Here is a 20,199-nt window from a genome sequence, read left to right on the forward strand (position 1 = left end):
TTTCACTAGAGACTTCCTTAGCTTAACTAATAACAGGAAGTTGTGCTATTCCCATAGGCCCCCATGAGTACTTCAGAGTCATCAGGAGAGGATGGTGATACTCGAGGGTGTCTACACAGCTACTCTGAATGAACCAGCTAAACCCAGATCCTTCCCATGTCAGGCATTACAAGGGCCACTCTCCCTTTCTTCATTCTTTTACTTCCATCTCCTCCCATACAACAGCCAACTACCCTGCCCAGCTTTACCACCATCACTTCAGAGAAACAGGAGAGGGCAGTTCTGAACAGCAAATTCATTACCTTTGCCCAACAACAGCAAAACCACAGCAACGGATTCCTGTCTACAGCACCTTTCAAACACTTCCTTCAACTAAGTTATCAGAAAAGACCAAACTCATCCAGTTTTGAGATAGTAGCACCTCTGCAAATCCAGAGGAATTAGCTCGGAAGTGTTTGGGCACCAAACAAAAGCAGTAATAATAATAGGCAGCTTTGGAAAATGTCTAACTACATCAGTTTGTACAGGAATTTACAGATTCACTTCCTTAGAAGTGTTTCACGCTTGAATCTCACAAGTTCTGCTTTCACATTCAAAGTAAACCTCTAATTATTGATCCTTTGTTACACTGGGATATTACCTCATCGTAGTTTTAAAGTTCTATTTATAAGTCTAAATCTCATCATTGATTACAGTGATTGTATTCTAATTATAAACCCATTAGCTCCCCAACAATGAAATATAATCAATAATGCATGTAAATGGGGAAAAAATAATTTCAGTGCATACATTAATGTCATTTCAACTAGTGCTATTTTATACACCATCTCTAACAAAACTGTGTCACATCATTAGCAATAATGTGAAAAATCTTTTTCAATTAACAAAGCTAATTTGACACTACATTCACTAAAATGGCAATCCATTCTATTAAACACACACATATGAAACACTTGAAACATCTATGAACTCTATCTACATATCATAAATTCTCTCCCAAGTGCTGAAACTGAAGAGTAGATCCATTTTCTTTTGATGCTTTTTAAGCCTCCTTTCAGAAACTACCACCCAAGGCATTTCAGTGATTCTAGTTGCAAGTAACAAAGAGCATCAATTTGTGCCCACCGCTCAGCCACTCATGCCACGAAAGAACAGGAGATGCTTTTGGCAACACTCACACTGTGCACACAGCTTGACTACCTGCAGGCCCATGACCGCAGCATGCCATCATTCCAGTAGCTAGCCTATGGTGCAAATGTTAATTTCAAAACACTTTTGCCAAAAAACATACAATGTTCAATCTTATTTTACACAAACAGGACAACTGAGCAATACACATCTGCATCCAGCTGTGCAAATCTGTTCCTTCCGTGTGGTATACAGACCATTGCAAAAGGCTTTCTCTTCACCGGCTTGCAGACAGCTAAGGTCTCAGGTCAGCCTGAATTTATCTGTTTTCCCTGCTGCATTAACCTCTGAAACCAAAGGGCATTATTCAGCTGCAGCCTATCCTTAACAATCAACATAGCCAGTGCAGATAAACAGCAGCCTCATAAAAGCACTCTACATTGGATATCTGGAGTCTGTCTCAAATGTTGGAGAGATGTCTCCAACCAAAAAGTATGAGCCTCCCTGTAAAGTGATTTCTAATACTGGATAGTGTGGGATGCATTAAGTCAGTTCACTGAAGAATTCAAAGTAGAGCACATGTGCAGTACAACTGGACCAGCAAGAAGCAAAAGAGCTGAAGGGAACTAATTGAACAGAAAAGGCCATTCCTTAAAAACCAGTTTGAAGGCAAGAGTAAAAAATGAAAATATTCTGGATAAAAAAGGAGGGGATTTTTCATCCTAGCATAGCTTATGATACACTTGCTGGATGACAGAATGTCCTGTGGGTCAAAGGTAAATCTGGTGTGGATTATCATTTTCACATAATCTCTGAAGTCTGCTTGTCTTAAATCTACCTCTGATGAGTACAGGTGAAGTCTGGGCCAACATTCTTTATTACTGCCTATTGACTTCAGTTATCAACAAAGGCGAGTATGGACTTGTTTCCCCTTGAGAGCTGTAATAACAACTACTTAGCCTAGAGGGGTGAAGGATCAAAAGAACTGCTTTCAAGTGGTAATCTGAGCCACAAGAGGGTCTGAGTCCTGCTTATAGTTACCCTGTCCCACAACCATAAAACCAATACTATGGCTAAGTGTCAAAGACATGCAATCCTCACTCTCACCTAAGAAAATGTTCATCTCCATCTTGTAGCCAATACCCTTTCTGTCGACTCTTCACATTTTTCCTAAATCACTCTGATACCTGGGAATACATTAAAAAGCAAGCTCATTTTCAACTTCAGCAACCTACACTGGGGGAAAACTAGCAAAGAGAGCACAAAGACCTTAGCAGTTACAGACAAAAATTCAGCCCTCTGTTTTGTATGTGTCTAAGGCTGAATTTCCAACCCAGCCTGCTACCTGGCTGCTGAAGCAGGTCTCTTGCTGACTTCAAATGCATGGTATCGGTATGCACAGCGTCATCCTCCCACATCACACCCCTCCCTCTGCATTTGCTAAGATAGAAAACTGCAATGCAAGGCATTGCTGCCCAGCTGAGAAGCGAAAGTCTCAGGAAAAGGTCTTTTCCATGGAGACTATGAATTAGGCTGGTGTGAGAAAGCATTTAGTAACTTGGATCAAAAGGGTTCCTTCCACTGTTGAGACTTGTTATGGAGAGTGACACTGGAGATGTTTGGGGTTTTTTGCCACCCCCTTCCCTTTATGTACTTCCTCTACAAGAGCAGTAACACCAAAACCATTAAAGCTGAACAGAAAACAGAACAATCCCTATGCAGCCCTGGCCCTGCCACCTGTCTGAGGTTGGCTACTAACTTCTGCAGAATCAAGGTGTTATTCGTGGAGTCTGAGAAACGTCCCAAAGCTTGCAGTCATTCAGATGTCTCAGACATGATTTATGGTCAAAGCACTATATTTTAATTGTTTCGTTACAAACTATATTTCATGCACTGTATTAATAAAAGGTCACTGAGAAAGCCATCAAGAGGATTTTAAAAATTAATTTTAAAATTCATTTGGAATGACATTTATCAAAGTAAAAAATGATGGAAAATAAATCTTGTCATTCTTTTGATTTCCATAGTCAGCTTTTTATTGCATCTTTTAAACAAAATGTAAGTCATCCTTGCTATAAACACAAAGAATTTAATGAAAGTAAACAGAGGCTGAACTACCCTCAGATAAACCCATCTGGTTTAGATTAATGCAAGTAGAAGGCATTCCTAGGAACCAGAGATTTCTCACATAAAAACAAACACAACTCCTTTAATTTTAAAGTACATGCAGCCATGCACATGCTGCAGGTGAACCCTCCTTCTCTGAACCAGGCCATAAACTTATACCTAACTTTAAACGTATCAAAATTTTCTGGGACATACACAGGTCTTTGGATAAATTTACAATTTTAAATAAATATGCTTTAAAAAAGTTTCACTTGAGTCACTTTCTGTTTTCCAGTGCCCAACTTCTCCAGTTTCCTACTGGTGCATTTTTAAATATATTTCTAAAACAACTCAGAAATTCATAAAGTTCACAGAGCCAAAATATTTCAACACTGTTTGCAGGCTGAAAGTCAAAACAGAGCGCTGCACCAGCTACCAAGAAGGAGAAAAACTGACTGCTACTGATAAACCCAGGATAGTATTATATTCAAATTAGAAACACAGCATGTCAAGGATTTAGTTTTGCATAAGATGAAAGAAAAAGCAATTTGCTAAACAAGCTCTATTTCACTGTGATACTTTTACAGCACATGGCACAGCAACTTTACCACCGTTATGCAGTACATAACTGTACATGCTAGTAACAGTCAACTGAAGGCATACAGTAAGATCTCTTTTTTCCGTAATACACACAGATAATTCTAAAAGGTGTACAAGGTATTTTTAGTGGTTTTAATGTTCTGCCTCTCAGACAGATTCCAACATATCTAGGAAGCCTGAACTCTCACTCCCCTGCTTCTGTGTTAGACTAAGCGGCAATGCTGAGCACTGCTAACATGTTTCTTGATTTGAGTAGTAATCTTATATTCATTTGTCAGGTCTAGAATTAAAAACATCAACATATTTATTCAAGTCGGCCACAACAAATCATCTGTCTTACCCAGATTACACCAGCTCCCCCCTCTACAGAGCTTGCTGTCTGGTCAGACTACTGACTATCTGGTCATCACTGCTACTGGGGATTATTTTTTGTAATTTTTCACAACAGGCCACTTGGGTAAAGCAGCTGATTACATCTTCACCTTTTGCACCTTCCCTGCAATCCTAGTCTTCCCCTCCCCGGACCTTCCTCCTTAATTACTGTTCCTCTTTACCGCTCCTGAAGCCCATAGCTACTATTTTGGTTTCAGCAGCACCCACGCTATGCTTTAAAGACATATCCCAGTTCAAAAAATTTACAATCTATATAATGAATTTCACACCTGAACTCCAAAAATATATATAAAAAATTTACGATGTCCTGCACTTCTGACCCCCAACATTCAGCCCAGAAGTGTTTTCACAACCGTAAGTGACATTATGAGGCAACAACATGCAAGGCTGGGGAGGAAAATGAGAAGAGCAGAAATCATGTCGTATTTTTAATCTCTGCAGCTAATTCCACTACTGCCACTATTAAAACTAATCATAAATTAAAAAAACATGAATCCTGGAGAAATATTTGTAGGTATGAGGTCTCTGACGTTTGACAGCCATACTCTGGGGGTGTATTTTCATGTCCACAAAGCGCTGAGCGCATGGCATCCTGTGTCAGCCACCCAAGCAAAGGTTTGTTCCACATTCACCCACCTGGGCTCTGCCAGCAGCAGCAGAAAATCACATCAGACAAGGCAAGCCAAGATGGACATCCAAAATGAGGACAAAGCACCCTTGGAGGTGCCTATTGCTCTCCCACAACTACAAAGGAAGACTCAGTAATTAGGTTAGAATAAACACCTGCCTTTCTGGTGTCTGAAAATAGTTGAGATGAAGCCCAGCCTTTACCTGTGTCCATCTTCCCATCTTTAGGAAACTAATCATGTTCAAACTTTGTATGCGGCACTGAGTTAAATCACTGAGAGGTAAGGCGTTTGGTTAACTGCTTCCTACCAGAGAGTCTGACACTTGTTTCAAGACCCCCACTGGGAGTCTTTCCTTTGGTAAGGAAACAAGGCCAAGGTACAGATTCCCAGTGAAACAGGTATTTACAGGATGGCAAAAATAACTTGTATAACAACTGAAACTGTAAACTCAAAAAGGCCACCTTTTTCTACTGCATTTGTACAGCACCTTGCATAAATAGAGGCCGAAGACTCCAAGATGCAGTCATACTACACACAATAAATAGGACATTCAGTGCTGTCCTTTCTAGTGCAATGCTACTTCTTCTTGCTCCAGAATTCCTCTAGCCAAATCAGCTTTGCCTCATAAGATGGGATATGTTATTAAATACAAAAGCCCTGAAATGATGTACATCCACAACTCTCTCCTGGCTTAATCTTAAACCTAAGCCCTGCCTCCAACTTCTTAGAATCACAGAATGACAGAATGGTTAGGGTTGAAAAAGATCTTAAGATCATCAAGTTCCAACACCCCTGCCATGGGCAGGGACACCTCAACCTAGACTACGTCACTCAAGGTTCTGACCAACCTGGCCTTGAACACTGCCAGGGATGGAGCAATTACCACTTCTTTGGGAAACCCATTCCAGTGTCTCACCATCCTCACAGTGAAGAACTTCTTCCTTATATCTAACCTGAACTTATCCTGTTCAAGTTTTAACCCATTATCCCTTGTCCTGTCACTACAGTCCGTAATGAAGAGTCCTTCCCCAGCATACTTATAGCCCCCCTTCAGATACTAGAAGGCTGCTATGAGGTCTCCCCTTCTTTTCCAGGCCAAAGAGCCCCAACTCTCTCAGCCTATCTTCATACGGGAGGTGCTCCAGTCCCCTGATCAACACCACGTCCCTCCTCTGGACTTGTTCCAACAGCTCCATGCCCTTCTTATTTTGAGGACACCAGAACTGTACACAATACTCCAAGTGAGGTCTCACGAGAGCAGAGTAGAGGGGCAGGATCAACTCCTTTGACCTGCTGGTCACACTCCTTTTCATGCAGCCCAGGATACAGTTGGCTTTCTGGGCTGCGAGAGCACACTAAAGCCGGCTCATGTTCATTTTCTCATCAACCAACACCCCCAAGTCCTTCTCCACAGGGCTGCTCCAAATCTCTTCTCTGGCCAACCTGTAGCTGTGCCTGTGACTTCTCTGACCCAGGTGTAGGACCTTGCACTTGTCTTAGCTGAACTTTATGAGGCTGGCAGTGGCCCACGGCTCAAGTGTGGTCTCTGGATGGCATCCTTTCCCTCCACAGTATCTACTGAACCACACAACTTCAGAAAAGAGCAGTCAAAATCATCTATCTTACTTAGATTAAAAAAAAAAAAAAAAAAAAAAAAAGAAAATTTTCTAACAGGAAAGGAAGTTCAGACCTGATGAAAACCAACAGAAGTCAGGGAACCCCAGTCTGCAAAATTGTAAGACGAGGTGAGATGAGCATTGGACAAGGATGCCCTGCAGTGGATGCAGTCCAAGGCAAGGACTATGCTCCCCGATTCCTGAAATTCCTCCAATCCTATTTCCTTCACACCTGTGATTCCTCAAGGGAAAAAGCACAGGGAAGCACTTTCTGCCTCACCCACCCTAATAGCTTGATCAGAAGCAAGGCTTTTAATAATACAAGAGACAGTAGAATTCAGAGAGGCACAGAAAGCACAGTCTGGGAAGAGATGCCCAACACAGTCTTCACTAACTATATTTGGGCTTAAATGAATGAAATAAAAAGGAAAAAAAAAAAAAAAAAAACAACAGCGGAAGCCTAGCTTTTCTCCAAAAACTGCTTCTAAATCTGAACTATCCTTGCAGATGCCTGGATCACATCCAAGCAGCCTCCAACACTCACAGTCTAACAGTGTCTGTCCTTTCATTAAAGGTCACTGTTTTCCAGGCTACTGAGTTTCTTCGCACATTTCTAGATCACACTTCAGCTCTGTTGCATTATACATATTTTTCCTTCACAGGGGTTAAATAAGGCAACTCAGTTCTATCTTAGAATAATGCAGTGGTTAGGGAAAACCACATCTATCAGTCAGCATCATTAAGGAGGAAGAAACCTGGAGCTGGCTGTTAGTGAATTATTCAAGACAAGAATGAGGGTAGACAAGGAATGAGCAGAGAAATGGAAATACTTTTGCTTTCAGAGAGGACAGGCTCCTTAATCCAGTAGCTTTCCCATGTTTTTTCTACATTTCTGAAATATACACAGAATTTAAAAAAAAATAATTAAAAGATAGTATCAAATGCCTTACATCACCCAAATCGATCCCTAATGCATGGAGCAGCATTTTAGAGAAAAGCACTAATAGCAGCAGCTCTTATAAACTATGAAGAGCTGAATGGGCCATTATTTTCCCTTTTTCTATCAAAGAGAAAGAGCTGATATTAATGGACATTCACTGGATTTAAATGGGAACCTCTCAAAGGTGGGATATATGCACACTTACAAATTTCCATTTAAGAAAGAAGTACGGTCAGAAGGTATTGCCTCCAGGCTTTTTCTGGAAGGAAACAGTCACCATATAAAAGTAACATTACACAGCAGCATTCTTAAATATTTATCTCTGACAATCTGGGAGCTCAACCAGCTGAAGCTACCAAGCAATATTAGGCAGTGTTTATGTATAACAGCACATAAGGCATTATGTTAAATGTAAAGCTATGTAGCATCAACATATCTGGTCTTGCAAGATCTGCTAGAACATCTTTAAATTAAAACTATTACTTCTATTTGTTCACATTTCATCATTACTCACACTACCCTGCTTCCTTTTAGAAATTCCTAAATTCCATTTGGGAACAAGTCTTAGTCAAAACCCATCACTACATCCTTCCTCTTAGCATGGTTCCATAGATAGTCAGAAATCTGTAATGAACTTGCTTTTAAAGGTAACACACATCTCTATAAAGCTTTTTCATTTCCCATGAAAGTTCTTAATATATACACAGAATACAGGAAATCAACATCAATGCTTAAAATCCACGTGCAATACATTCACAAGCCTTTGGCTGAGAAGAAACCTTCTGAACACCCTCCTTTACAGCAAACTGTTTTGCAGCATGCCTAACCTGAAGATTAATGCCTTCTATCACAGACTACCAATAGCATCTGTTGAAATGAACACAGCCTTCAAAGTTCAGGGCTAAACTTGAGGGACAAATTCATCTTTGATATAACCCCATGAAGTTCCCAGAGTTTCATGTGTGACAATCTCGGTCTTTTAGGTTTTCCTAGAAGAGTCACCAGGTATGTGAGAGTCTAATAATATCATCCATATACATGAAGCTAAAACAGGTGCCAAAACATCTGAGGAAAGGATATCACTATCTGAGGTAAGCAAGCAAATTCCTTGTGACATCTGACAGAACACTGGTCAAAGCTCTTTTTCAGCTCTTTAGCTCTTGAAGCACAGTTTAGAATACCATTAGCTGATCCCCCTCTAAGATAAATATGTATATATCTCAAATTTTATCTTTATCTCTGTATCTTTATCTACACACACATAAATAAAACTCAAACATTTGAATTATCGCTACTTACTAGACAAGCCTGAGGCAGGAAGCTGTTCACCCTAGAGATACTCCACATGCCCTCAAGGTACTGCTGAGCTTGGATGGTGACGGAACTCAGAGCACCACTGAGACTGCTGGGGGCCACTGTGACTTGAACACTGGAGTTTGGAAAACTGCCCGTGCCTTGAGACCATCCAAGTCCCTTCTTCCTCTCTGCCCCAGAGAAGAGATTCATCGACTTTCCAGGCTGCCTGCCCACCTGCCCAGCGATGAGTGGCAGGTCTCTCTGGGATGAGAGCGTGACCATCCTGGGTACTATGCTGGTCATTGCCCCGGTGCCAGGCGGGATGTCGGGCATTTCTGGGTAGCTGGTTTGATTGAGGGTTTGCATCATCTGAATGGCTTCCTGCTTCAACTGATTCAAGTGGGTGGCACAAGTTTCGCATCTGCTCTCTCCTTCATTCCTGTTTTTCTGTAAATAGTCAGGCACTTGAAGCTTGTCAAAAATTAAAGCTGATAATTGTGGGTCCTGAAGAAGTGAGGAAAGGCAAAAAAACATACGGAGTTAGAACAACACAGAAAAATAAGAAATAAAAAGGCAAAAAGTTCTCGGTGGTCTGCTCTCCATCCATGGAAGTACTTAACATCTATTCTGGTAGTTCTCAGCCTTCCCACTCCCCGAATACCCTAAAAGACTTGCAGGTTACAGTAGATTAATAAACCGTAAGTGAATTCATTTGTATTAGACCCAGCATGAAAATTATCATCAGAATTAAACAGTGCAGCTGTGGTGTGCTTGATAACAATTCATTCTTCTAATTAACTCTTCTTTGGAGACATCTAACATGCCTGTGTTTCCCATGCTCAGGAACAATGTTAGTTGAGATGCTGTACCTACCAATATCATAATGAGTTTCAAAGGCATACCACCACCTTAAACTCAGGAAGATTAGACTTGAAAGCATTTTAAAAAAAAATACAGTGTGACCTGGTAAACATTTTGTTGTCCTCACCCTCAGAAATTATTAATTAAGTGGCATAAAAAACAGTTTGCATGGGGCTGCCCACAGCTAGCTCCTCTGCTAGCAAGGGCTATTTCTGATCTTTGCAACCCAGATGGTTGCAGTATTCCCTTACGCTACAGTTGCTTTGATGAGAAATAGATTTGAGCCTACAGCCATGTATGAAGGTGTGACAATGTGCACACTGAGAAGCTGATTTAAAAGCAACACCTATTTTGTTTCCCCAGAGTAATCCCCACCACTCCCCACCACAAGCTCATTTTAAGGCTGCCCAGACATTTTAAAACTCAGCTCTGTGTTTCCAGTTCAGAGATAGGTATTTCTACCTCCTGAAATGCACAAATGCCTTGCCATCCCAAGCCTGCTACTGCAAAGATTAGTTGAGAGGTTAAATCCAGCCCTGTTGTAAATCTGCTATCAAGAGTAATGCTGTGCAGTAAAACTGACCCAACTTCACACAGAGTACTCTAAACAATTAAGGTTTTAATGAAATCACAGCACAGCCAAAGGTTTATTTGTATAATTATTTTAAATTAAAATATTTAATTTGCTGGTTAATAATTATAGCACACAAAGCCAGTAATGCAGCCATCCGACATATGCTGGGGGTATCCCCAGATCAGTACTCATTTTTAAAAAACTTATTACTTTATGCCAAGCTCCAACTGCTCTGTATGAAATTAATGTCCTATTAGAAAACTAGCTAATGTTGGTTTTACTTACAACACACATCAATAAAACTCTTTTAAGAAGTCTTGGCACTAGTACTTTAGCTTTGCTCATTCTTTTTCAATTGCACCATTTCCCTTTGCTGTGAACTCAGAAGGTCCTAAAACACAGCATAACTTCTGCAGCAGCAGCACAAGCAAATTTCTCATTTTCAGCTGCTGGACTACTCCTGGAATAGTTTGCAATCTAACTCACAAGACATTTTATGGTTTTGATAGAAACCATTCAGAGTATAGCCAGTATCACATCATTCTGCAGACAAAATCCATTAACCAAAGTTGCTCTTCCTGCAATAATCTAAATTATTGTTTATTTATTGACTTAGAAAAAGAAAATACTTTTTCAGGCTAAGGAAAGCTACTCCTGCTGCTGACTGAACAATAAATTGTATTCACATTAGTGCACCAGTTTACAAAATCAAGTGAAAGACATTGGTTCATTTTTATCTTTTATTGAAGCTTAGAACCTTTGAAGTTACACCATTTGCTTACCCTCATAAGCAAGAAAATTCTTTCCCTCCAAACCTCCCAGAAGGTAACTAAATTAACAGAGATTAGCCAGGAAAAAAATAATTAAAATTTTAGAAATGTTTTTCTAACCTTTCAGCAGAAACTGCTACTGGTTAGACTTAAACTACAGAAAGACTTAGTGCTGCAAGCACTACTAAGCCTCTGGCAAACCAACGGCTGTGCAGTCTATCCCCCAGGAAAAACAAACAGCACCATGCTCTGCAGAAACCTTCCCAAAGAAGAGCCCCCCCCTTGCCAAGGCTGACACACAGCATCTATTCAAACAGATCCAGAAAACAGCATCTTCCAGCACCGGCTGCCCCATCCACAGCCAGGCACATCCCTGAGCTCCTTTGATTCAAGCTGGGCACTCAAGGAAGCACCTGCAGGTCCCAACTGCATGAGCCTCATCTGGCAATGTTTAAATTGCTATCAAATGTCAAAAGTCTCAAATAAGCAATTAAAGCGAATTACTAGGTGAAACAGGCTTCTCATTTAAAAGAAACAACTTCTTTTGATGTAGGGAAAATTAATGACCCCAATTCTAGCTCCATAAACACAGTTTACAGTGTAAGGCAGATCAGAGTCAGGCCCATTTTGCAGTTAAGAGGAAATTGAGTGGATGCCATATTAAACAGGGGAACAAACAAAAGTAGTTAGAAAATTACACAAAGCTAAGCATATAAGCATGTAGTATCACAGATTTAAACTTTCCTATTTATAGTTTTGGTTTGTCTTTTGGTTTTGGGTTTTGGGGGGGTTACTAAAAAAAAAAAAAAAGGCATCTTATTTCCAGTGCTCATATTTTGCCAAGCATTTGCAAGGAATCTTTCAACCTACTCATCCAGCCTCTATGATCCTCAGTTTGAGTCTGTGGTCATCCTCCTCCAGCACCTCACCCCAGGCCCAGCTATGTGGTTAGATTACTTTTATTTTTCCATTCTGTGTGACAAAAACACCTGGCTAATGGTTGGGCGTGAAGGACAGAGGAAACACAAGTTACTGTTAAAAACATTAACCATCACTTAAAAGTTAAGCCAGCCCCATTAAAGAGGTTTTACTACCCGGTGACAATGCCTGGTCCCAGGGAGGCCCCACTTCAGTGGCTCAAGCCCTAACAAGGGTAAGGTGGAAGTTACACTCTCATGCTTTACAGAGGGAAGAAATAAAACTTGAGTGACCAAATGTGTTAGAGGCACACAAGGGAAGGGGGAAGCAGCTAAAACCATCCTTGTTACAGCTCCACTGGCAGAGAGGAAGCCAGCCAAAGGGCTGCGCAAGTTGCTGGGGGAACTGGAACAAAAATTAAATATACAACATTCAAGCCTGTATGCCAAAACCAGGTTAGTCTACTGTGCTACAAAGAAGATGACTCCTTTATTCCTCTAGAGCATAAACAAACTATGCTGTCTTTGTCACACCTATTTTCCAAATACTGTTCTTGCTTTCTGAACAAGCAGGATAAGCAAAATACTGTGATGTAACATTCACAGCTTCCCTTCCCACTCCAGAAACCAAAACTCTCATTTCAGTCTCAGCTCACTAAACTTTTACATACAAACTTTAGGTATTCAAACCACAGACTGTGGCAAAAGGGCAAAATAAATGGTCCTGCTAGGGACAACTGCACTGAGGAGCCCAGCAGCCCCCAGAGAGGTTAAGGCACGAAATAATTACATGCACATGTATGAGGAAGAATTTTCTGGAACACCTAAGTTTACTACTGGTTTTCAGCAGGTGCTTCTTACAGACACAAGCAAGTTTGCAAACTGCTGCTGGGAGAGTAAACACACATGTGCAAACTGCCCACACTGGAAAGGCACACCGACATAGACCGCATTTCTTTCCGAGCTCAACCGGACAGGATGGTAAATTTGGAAAACGAGAACTGCGCTACCTCTAGAACAAACAGCAGAACACCCACTTAGTTTAACACCAGCTGCATTTAGCCTGGAGATTGCCTTCAGGCTTTATTTCTGAAACCTGGAGTACAGGGGGGAAAGGAACAACAAACAAACAAACAAAAAAAAAACAAAAAAAAAAAAAAAACACCACAACACAAGTTGTTTAATTCCTGTTTCCCTCTCTGATGTATACATAGATATCGCCACTTCTGCTGCCTCACCCTGAAATCAAGCGAGGACCAGCCACGGTTTCAACAGTTCAGATAAAACTGATACACTGCTGCATGTGGGGCACAGAAGCAAAACCCACATCTCAACTGTAAAATACTATATCTAGAGACCACTGCCCTTGAAACTACAGACAGACTCAAAGCAACTGGGATGTGGCCAAAGGCCAACATCTCTGAAAAATCCCACAATAGCTTAGGCACCAAAGTCATAGCCAGATTTGCAAAGCATGCAACACCAAATGAACACTTTAGAAATCCTGAAGCAGTTTTGTCAGTGATACTGAACTTAAAAAAAAAAATACTTTTGAAATTTTAGCTCAATCTGTAATTTCCTAAGTATTTAAAGTTTGCAGTTAGATCTTTCATTTAATTAACAAGGAGTAAGATTTTTTTTTTTCCGTTGCACAAGAAAAACAAAGTTACAAGCTTTAAATCTTACCTGCAGCTACTGGCTTCTAACTCCCAAACTAAGAGGAGAGGATGCAGAAAAGCATCTGGATTCTCACTTAAGAAGTCCCTGAAGTAATACCCACCCATCTGTAACCTAATCCTTTCAGCAAGGAACTATCCACAGAGTACAAACAAACAATGATGAACAAATGATGAAAAGCTGAACTGCCAACTGTCCTCAGTAATTACCTGCAACTCTGTCTGGCACTATTTTCTGCAATGTGAGTCTATCTGGAGCAGTATTCAAATAAATTAATTAAATTTTTGATATAAAGAAAATTAAAAAGAAAAAAGTAATAACTGTCACATTGAAATATATACTTAAATACAAACCTAGGTAAACATTTTTAAAGGATGCTTTGGGAGAAAGGAATGTACTTTTCCAGTGCAAAAGAATCAATATTAATGATTTTTCATCCTGATTGTCTTTCCAGATTTCTGCCATGATGCTTACAGATCAGTTATCTTACATGACATCGTGAAATATCCACTAATACTTTTAATATTGACAAATACCTTGAAAGCTGATGCTTCCTTTCAATTATACAGCAGTCGTCAGAAATAGAGAAGAAAAAGAACATACTATACACAGCAAACCAGAGATTGCTCAATGTAATCGGGGGGGGGATTAAAAACTGTAATGCTTCATTTCACTTTTTTAAAGAAAAGTTTCCAAGTAGCTGACTGTCTCAAGGAAGAAAAAATATGAGCTGCGAGTCTTCAAGTAACCCATGTTGTGAATTCATGCAGTTACTGACTCATCAGAATATAAACAATCAATTTAAAACAAACACACAAAGGTCGGGGGGCAGGAGGGAAACACCACAAAACGGAATTCCCCAGGAGTCCCATCTCCTGAGGGTTAAGCATACCTTGAAAGTGATGTATAACCTTCCTTGGAAGTGTAATTTAACTTGAAAACAGCCCTCTAAGTAAGCAGGAGAGCAATTCGAACTTCCAAAGTGAGCAAAATGTGCGTACATTAGGAAACAAACAGACACATTTTTAAGACCAAATTCCATCCAGCCTCTCTACCCGAATGTCTCACTACCTTAGGCAGAAGGTTAATTTAAGCCAGTGAACTGTGGTCCTCCTCCCATGCAGTGTGCTAGCAGGATTTCTTCAAATCTCCAATCCCATTATTCTGTTTCTAACCACAACCTGAGCTGTGCACAGAGATATCCCACTGACTCTGCCCAGCTGAGACTCAACCACATTTTCTTTTCACCATTGGCATTCCAAAGAGTTTGGAGAAGAAAAAAAAAAAATACTCTAGCATGTTTTCTTATTTATTTTGTAAGTATACTGCACCTCTTTTAAACAGCACCTGTCTTCCTAACAAAAGTGAAGCAATATTATAAATCTGGTAAAAAAATGCATGACCCCACACTAAAAATGACTACAGTGTGTTTAGTTATTCCGAAGCTTCCACTGAACTCTATTTCCATTTCCTGCCCACTTTTATGTACTTGAGTGGCCCACAGTGAAGTTAAAGCAATAGATGTCTGTCATAAAGATAAACAGTGCTATTGGAATTCATAATACAGTAGAAAGAGGAAATGAGAGCAATCTGGTTTATTTACATCTCAGGCTCCCATCAGCACCTCAACCCACCTCCCAGTGTTTTCAGCCGCCTTTCTTGTTATCTTGCTGTATAGCCCCCTGCAATGATTTAGCTTTTAACCTCGCAGAAGCAGAGGATATGATCTGATCTCCCACGTTCGCCTTCATGAGGTGTCAGAGTATTGGAGCAAACAGCCAGGCAGTGTGTTCAGTGCAAAGAAAACAAAATAAAAGGTAGTGGTTGCTGTTTAAAATAATTAAAAACACAAACAAAATGAAAGACCCCAAAGAGATCTCCTATCACAGTTAAATTTAGATCAACACACAGGAACCTGACTACTTCTGAAAAGCAGTAATTACTGTATCACAAAATATTACTTTTAATCTCCTTTCTTTACGATCTAATTAAACAGATATTTTACATGCCTTTGGAAATTGTTTTTCTTAATTTCATTCAATTTTAACATTTGGTGTATTCTATAAGCTACACATCCAAACCAGTATGTAATTTTGTGCTTATTTTTAATAGTGTATGACTACATTTAAAAATGATTACTTTTAATTTGCATGTTTATTGTTGGTTTTAAGTAATCCTTTAATTTCCCCTCTTGGTCCTGTGGCTTACTGTAACTTCACAATGCAAATTCAGTACTGATTTTGGTCATATGAAAACGTTGTCTTCCAGCACCTACTGTGTCTTTTCCTTTTTCTTTTTCTTTTTTTTTTTAACCTTAATCAAAGTAATCATTTTGAACATTAAGTGTTTAGAGAAATTGCTGCATACGCATCAACACACAATACTTTGGTGTCTGAAAAGCCTTTGTTTGACTATTTCTTTCAGAAATGGCCATTTCTGAAAGGTGATGTTTCCTTTCAGAAATTCAGACAAAAACCTTTGAGAAATCAGACATTTATTTAAAATATAAGTAGCCTTCCATCCTTAATTATTCCTTCCTTGAAACCAAACAGTAAATTTTCGTTAGCCTATGAGCACTCTGCCTATTAGACTACATAAAAATTCACAACAACTTTTTCATCTTAAAAGCAAACTAGGTGCTTATGAAAAGCGTTAGAACAATTACTGAGGAAACTCATGCCTTCATCATACTGAATGCTACTCACTCCACATACCATCTGAATTCAATCAGGCTGCTCAGCTAATGAGGTAGCTCTGAAATCCAGCATGGGGATGAAAATCAGAGCTCAGCACCACTAGAGAGAAAACACACTGCCTTGTCAAAATGCCTCAGAACATCAACAGAAACAAAAGACTTTCCACTAATACAGTTATTTAGTGTTCTCAGTATGACAAATCACAATGGTAATCCCTGAGATGGACTTCACTGATGAGCTCTGGCCAGAGACCAGAAACCCAGCCCAGACAGCCCAGTGGAGTAGGAGAGATCTTTCTTCAGCATGTTCAAGGGATTGTAACTGTATTTGTTCCAGTAGAACCATGCCCATTTAATGAGGGAGTTCAAGAACGTATGGACACCAGCCCTACTGAAAGCAACTCTGGCTTAGAAAAACTGGGGAAAAAAAAAAAAAAAGAAAAAAAGGCCTTGGAGCACTGAGGACATCTGTATACAAACCCTACAATTGTTTCAGTCCAATCATCTGAATCCAATTAAAAGAACTCTCAGTGGCAGAAGTTAGGGAGTGGACACATTTTCCAAATGAACATCATTAGCATAATGTAGATTTAAAATCAGCTGTGAAAACCAGTGCTTGGCATTGTATCACACCCTCTTAGTACTTCTTTCACTTGCTCATTCTATCAATTATTTGTTTGGTAAATGAGTATTTGAGGAATGTATAGAAACAATTTAGCTTTCACAACCACAGGACTGCACATTGTGTGCTCCTCTAGCAAGCTACAAATGGTTGCATATAGCGCACAATTAGCACACCAGGCAGTCTGTCTCCAGAGCCAAAGTGTATTATGCTTATTCTTCGTCTCAACTAAGTGCCACTGCCTCAGTTTAACTGCTTCACCAAAACCTGACTTGTGGGCTGAAAAATTTGGGGATTACATCTGAATTTAAGCAGTACTCTAGTAGGCTTGAGTTCTCCTTTTTCTCTCCTTGCTTGGACTTAAGAAAAAAGGGGGAAAAAAAAAAACCCCAAACCAAAAACCAAACCACACACTTCTAAGCAGGTATGAATAGAAAACGAAGTATGAAGTGTTTTTCTAACTTCTCAACCACAAGCAGGCCACACACTGCCTTAAAAGTCTCCTCGAGTTCCTTTGCTTACTAGGGGGTACATGTGTGAGATACCACCTCCGTCTCAAAGAGCTGTTGCAGGATGAACAGATTTAAAATGGATTCTTGGGTGGCCTTTTTTAATACCACTCTCCAGCAGAGGAACTTCTGCAAGTAAATTCACAAATTTGCTGTCAACTACCTGTTGGAAAGTGAAGTCCTGATGCCTCCAGTATCTCTGGACTTGGATAGAAGTCCATGGCTGTCCCTTTACTTCAGTTATGATATTGGTGCATAGAAAAAAATCGACCCCCTCCTGATGGCCCTATCTTGCATTATAAAGAAAAGATAAATATGCAAATCTTAAGGGACATCTGCAGGAGGGGGACACTGCCCAAAGAATAAAATGATCCTCCTACAGAATCTCAGGTGAAGTATGAGCTCAGCCACAGAAACAGCAGATGAAAACAGACAATTTGAGGAGCATCCATAGGACAAAAAGTGCTTTAGAAAACAGGAATGTCATGTGAAGTTCTAAGGAGTGTGGCTTATTTAATTTGGAAGAGGGAAAACTAAGCAGGGTCCCCCAGTACACAAATAGTAGTTACAAAGAGACTGGTGACCAATTACTTTCCATATCCACCTGGAAAAGGAAAACAAGAAATCATGCTCAATAAGAAATCATTGCATCAAAAGGAGAGTGACCAGCAGGTCGAAGGAGGTGATCCTGCCCCTTTACTCTGCTCTTGCGAGACCTCACCTGGAGTATTGTGTGCAGTTCTGGTGTCCTCAACATAAAAAGGACATGGAACTGTTGGAACAAGCCCAGAAAAGGGCCACGAGGATGATCAGGGGACTGGAGCACCTCCCGTATGAAGATAGGCTGAGAAAGTTGGGGCTGTTCAGCCTGGAGAAGAGAAGGCTGTGTGGAGACCTCATAGCAGCCTTCCAGTATCTGAAGGGGGCCTATAGGGATGGACTCTTCATTAGGGACTGTAGTGGTAGGACAAGGGGTAATTGGTTAAAACTTAAACAGGGGAAGTTTAGATTGGATATAAGGAGGAAATTCTTTCCTGCTAGGGTAGTGAGGCACTGGAATAGGTTGCCCAAGGAGGCTGTGAATGCTCCATCCCTGGCAGTGTTCAAGACCAGGCTGGATGAGGCCTTAGGTGATATGGTTTAGTGTGAGGTGTCCCTGCCCATGGCAGGGGGGTTGGAACTTGATGATCTTAAGGTCCTTTGCAGCCCTAACTATTCTGTGATTCTATGCTGCTTTTCAGCAAACACACCTTACGGAAAACGGTTAAAGGTGAGTGAATACTGGCAAGTGCTACAGATTGAGAAATCTTCCTTCATGACAGCTTCTGAAGAGCAGGTGAGAAACATTCATGTGAGGTGATCAAGAGATAGGTGATCCCATTTCAAGTGGAGGAAGCTGGACTACTCCTTAAAGATCTGAAGATCATTTTCCAGCCCTACATTCTTACGATCCTAGTTTTGGAAAGATGAGTAACACATCTCTAGAGACTTGCTGCTTGGATTCAAGTGCCACAGACAGACAAGGAATACAGACCTCAAAATACTGTTCTCTTTAGATGCCTCTTCAGTAACATGTGCTATTGTGCTCACAGCATATTTTCCAACTTGCATTATTCCTGTATTAATTCCATGTCTCTTGTTCTGATCCTGTTTCACTTTGAATAATCCTCTTGCCAAGTACTCACAGCCCATCACCACGATACCCAAAACATTCCTTATCATTAACTATACTGTACTACATACATATTTCAGTTTCAATCTACCCTTATAGATAAAAATACAGAATTGTTACATTTCATTTCCTAAATGTTCAGGGGACAGTTTTAGGAATCCAAATGAAATGCCTAAATTAGATGGTGTAAGACACTCCTATTTGCCTATAACTTTCTGAAAATAAACAGATTGAGTAAGGATTGAGAAAAACCTCAGAAATGAGAACTGAGGGGAAGGGGAGGGAAGTGAATAAATTTTAAAAATAAAAGTAAAAAAAAAAAAGAAAAAGACGCCAAAGAGTACTGGCTGCTTGCAGTAACCAGGCTACCTCCTTGCAAAGGTTCAAAAAAAAAAAAAAAAAAAAAAACCTCACTGCAAAGCCTCCTAAAAGGAGGTGTGAAAATGCCATTACAGATTACAGATAGAAGACAACTCAGAGCTGCTGATGGAACACCAGAAATGTTTGTAACAGGATGGCATGAGAAAGATGCATCCACAGCTTATCTGCAGGCTATCTGTGCAGATTTTTCTAGAGGCTCTGCCATCAACACATTTCACAGCATCTTCAAAAAAAAAATAAAAAAATTCTTCTCAGTAAACTTTTGCTCCCCTGATCCTGAGACATTTCTATCAGGTTTTCAGGAGAAACATACAACCACATAAATAAATAAATAAAAGGTATGACTTCCCCCAAATACCCACACAAATGACAGACAGACAGAGATACCAAAAACCTAAGTATACTAAACAAAGAACGATAAGGACTAGTTACTCAAATTGCTCCTGAAACTTTAAAATAGCCCAGTGTGTTCTAGGGCTATAATTTAAAGACTTCTCCTATTTCAACGGTTTCTCTAAATGAGTTCAGCACCTCACATCACAGCATCATGGACCACGAACTAGGAACAGTGCCGTAATAATACACTACGTAGAATCATAGCAAGAACAAGATTAGTAGTAGTAAGGTAGTGTTGTTGCCAGTTTTGTTGATCCTGTTGGTCTTTAACAGCCATTATCTGAACAGTATTAGACAATCCTTAGCTACAAACCAACTTATTTCTAATGGTCCTACATCAGATCAATCGTTTTGCACAAGAGTACTTTGGCTTCCCATAAGAATACTACTTTTTGCAAGTTAGCTACTATCCTTTCA

General features: G+C 40.1%; 2 protein-coding genes across 3 annotated transcripts in view; one reads left to right on the forward strand and one right to left on the reverse strand.

The window, feature by feature from the left end:
* KIF26A (kinesin family member 26A) overlaps positions 1-20,199 on the reverse strand; it is a 110,231-nt gene that overhangs the window by 64,947 nt on the left and 25,085 nt on the right. For both annotated transcript variants that reach the window (XM_061376264.1, XM_061376265.1), the window contains one exon: positions 8,712-9,212. In XM_061376264.1, coding sequence (XP_061232248.1) covers positions 8,712-9,212 — 501 coding nt within the window. The remainder of the gene's footprint in view (positions 1-8,711; positions 9,213-20,199) is intronic.
* PPP1R13B (protein phosphatase 1 regulatory subunit 13B) overlaps positions 1-20,199 on the forward strand; it is a 326,672-nt gene that overhangs the window by 14,578 nt on the left and 291,895 nt on the right. The gene's annotated exons all lie outside the window — the stretch shown is intronic.

This window comes from Neopsephotus bourkii, unplaced genomic scaffold, assembly GCF_033783945.1.
Source record: "Neopsephotus bourkii isolate Nb327-2 ecotype Australia unplaced genomic scaffold, CSIRO-AGI_Nbou_v1 NB_1707, whole genome shotgun sequence".
Classification (NCBI taxonomy): Eukaryota; Metazoa; Chordata; class Aves; order Psittaciformes; family Psittacidae; genus Neopsephotus; species Neopsephotus bourkii.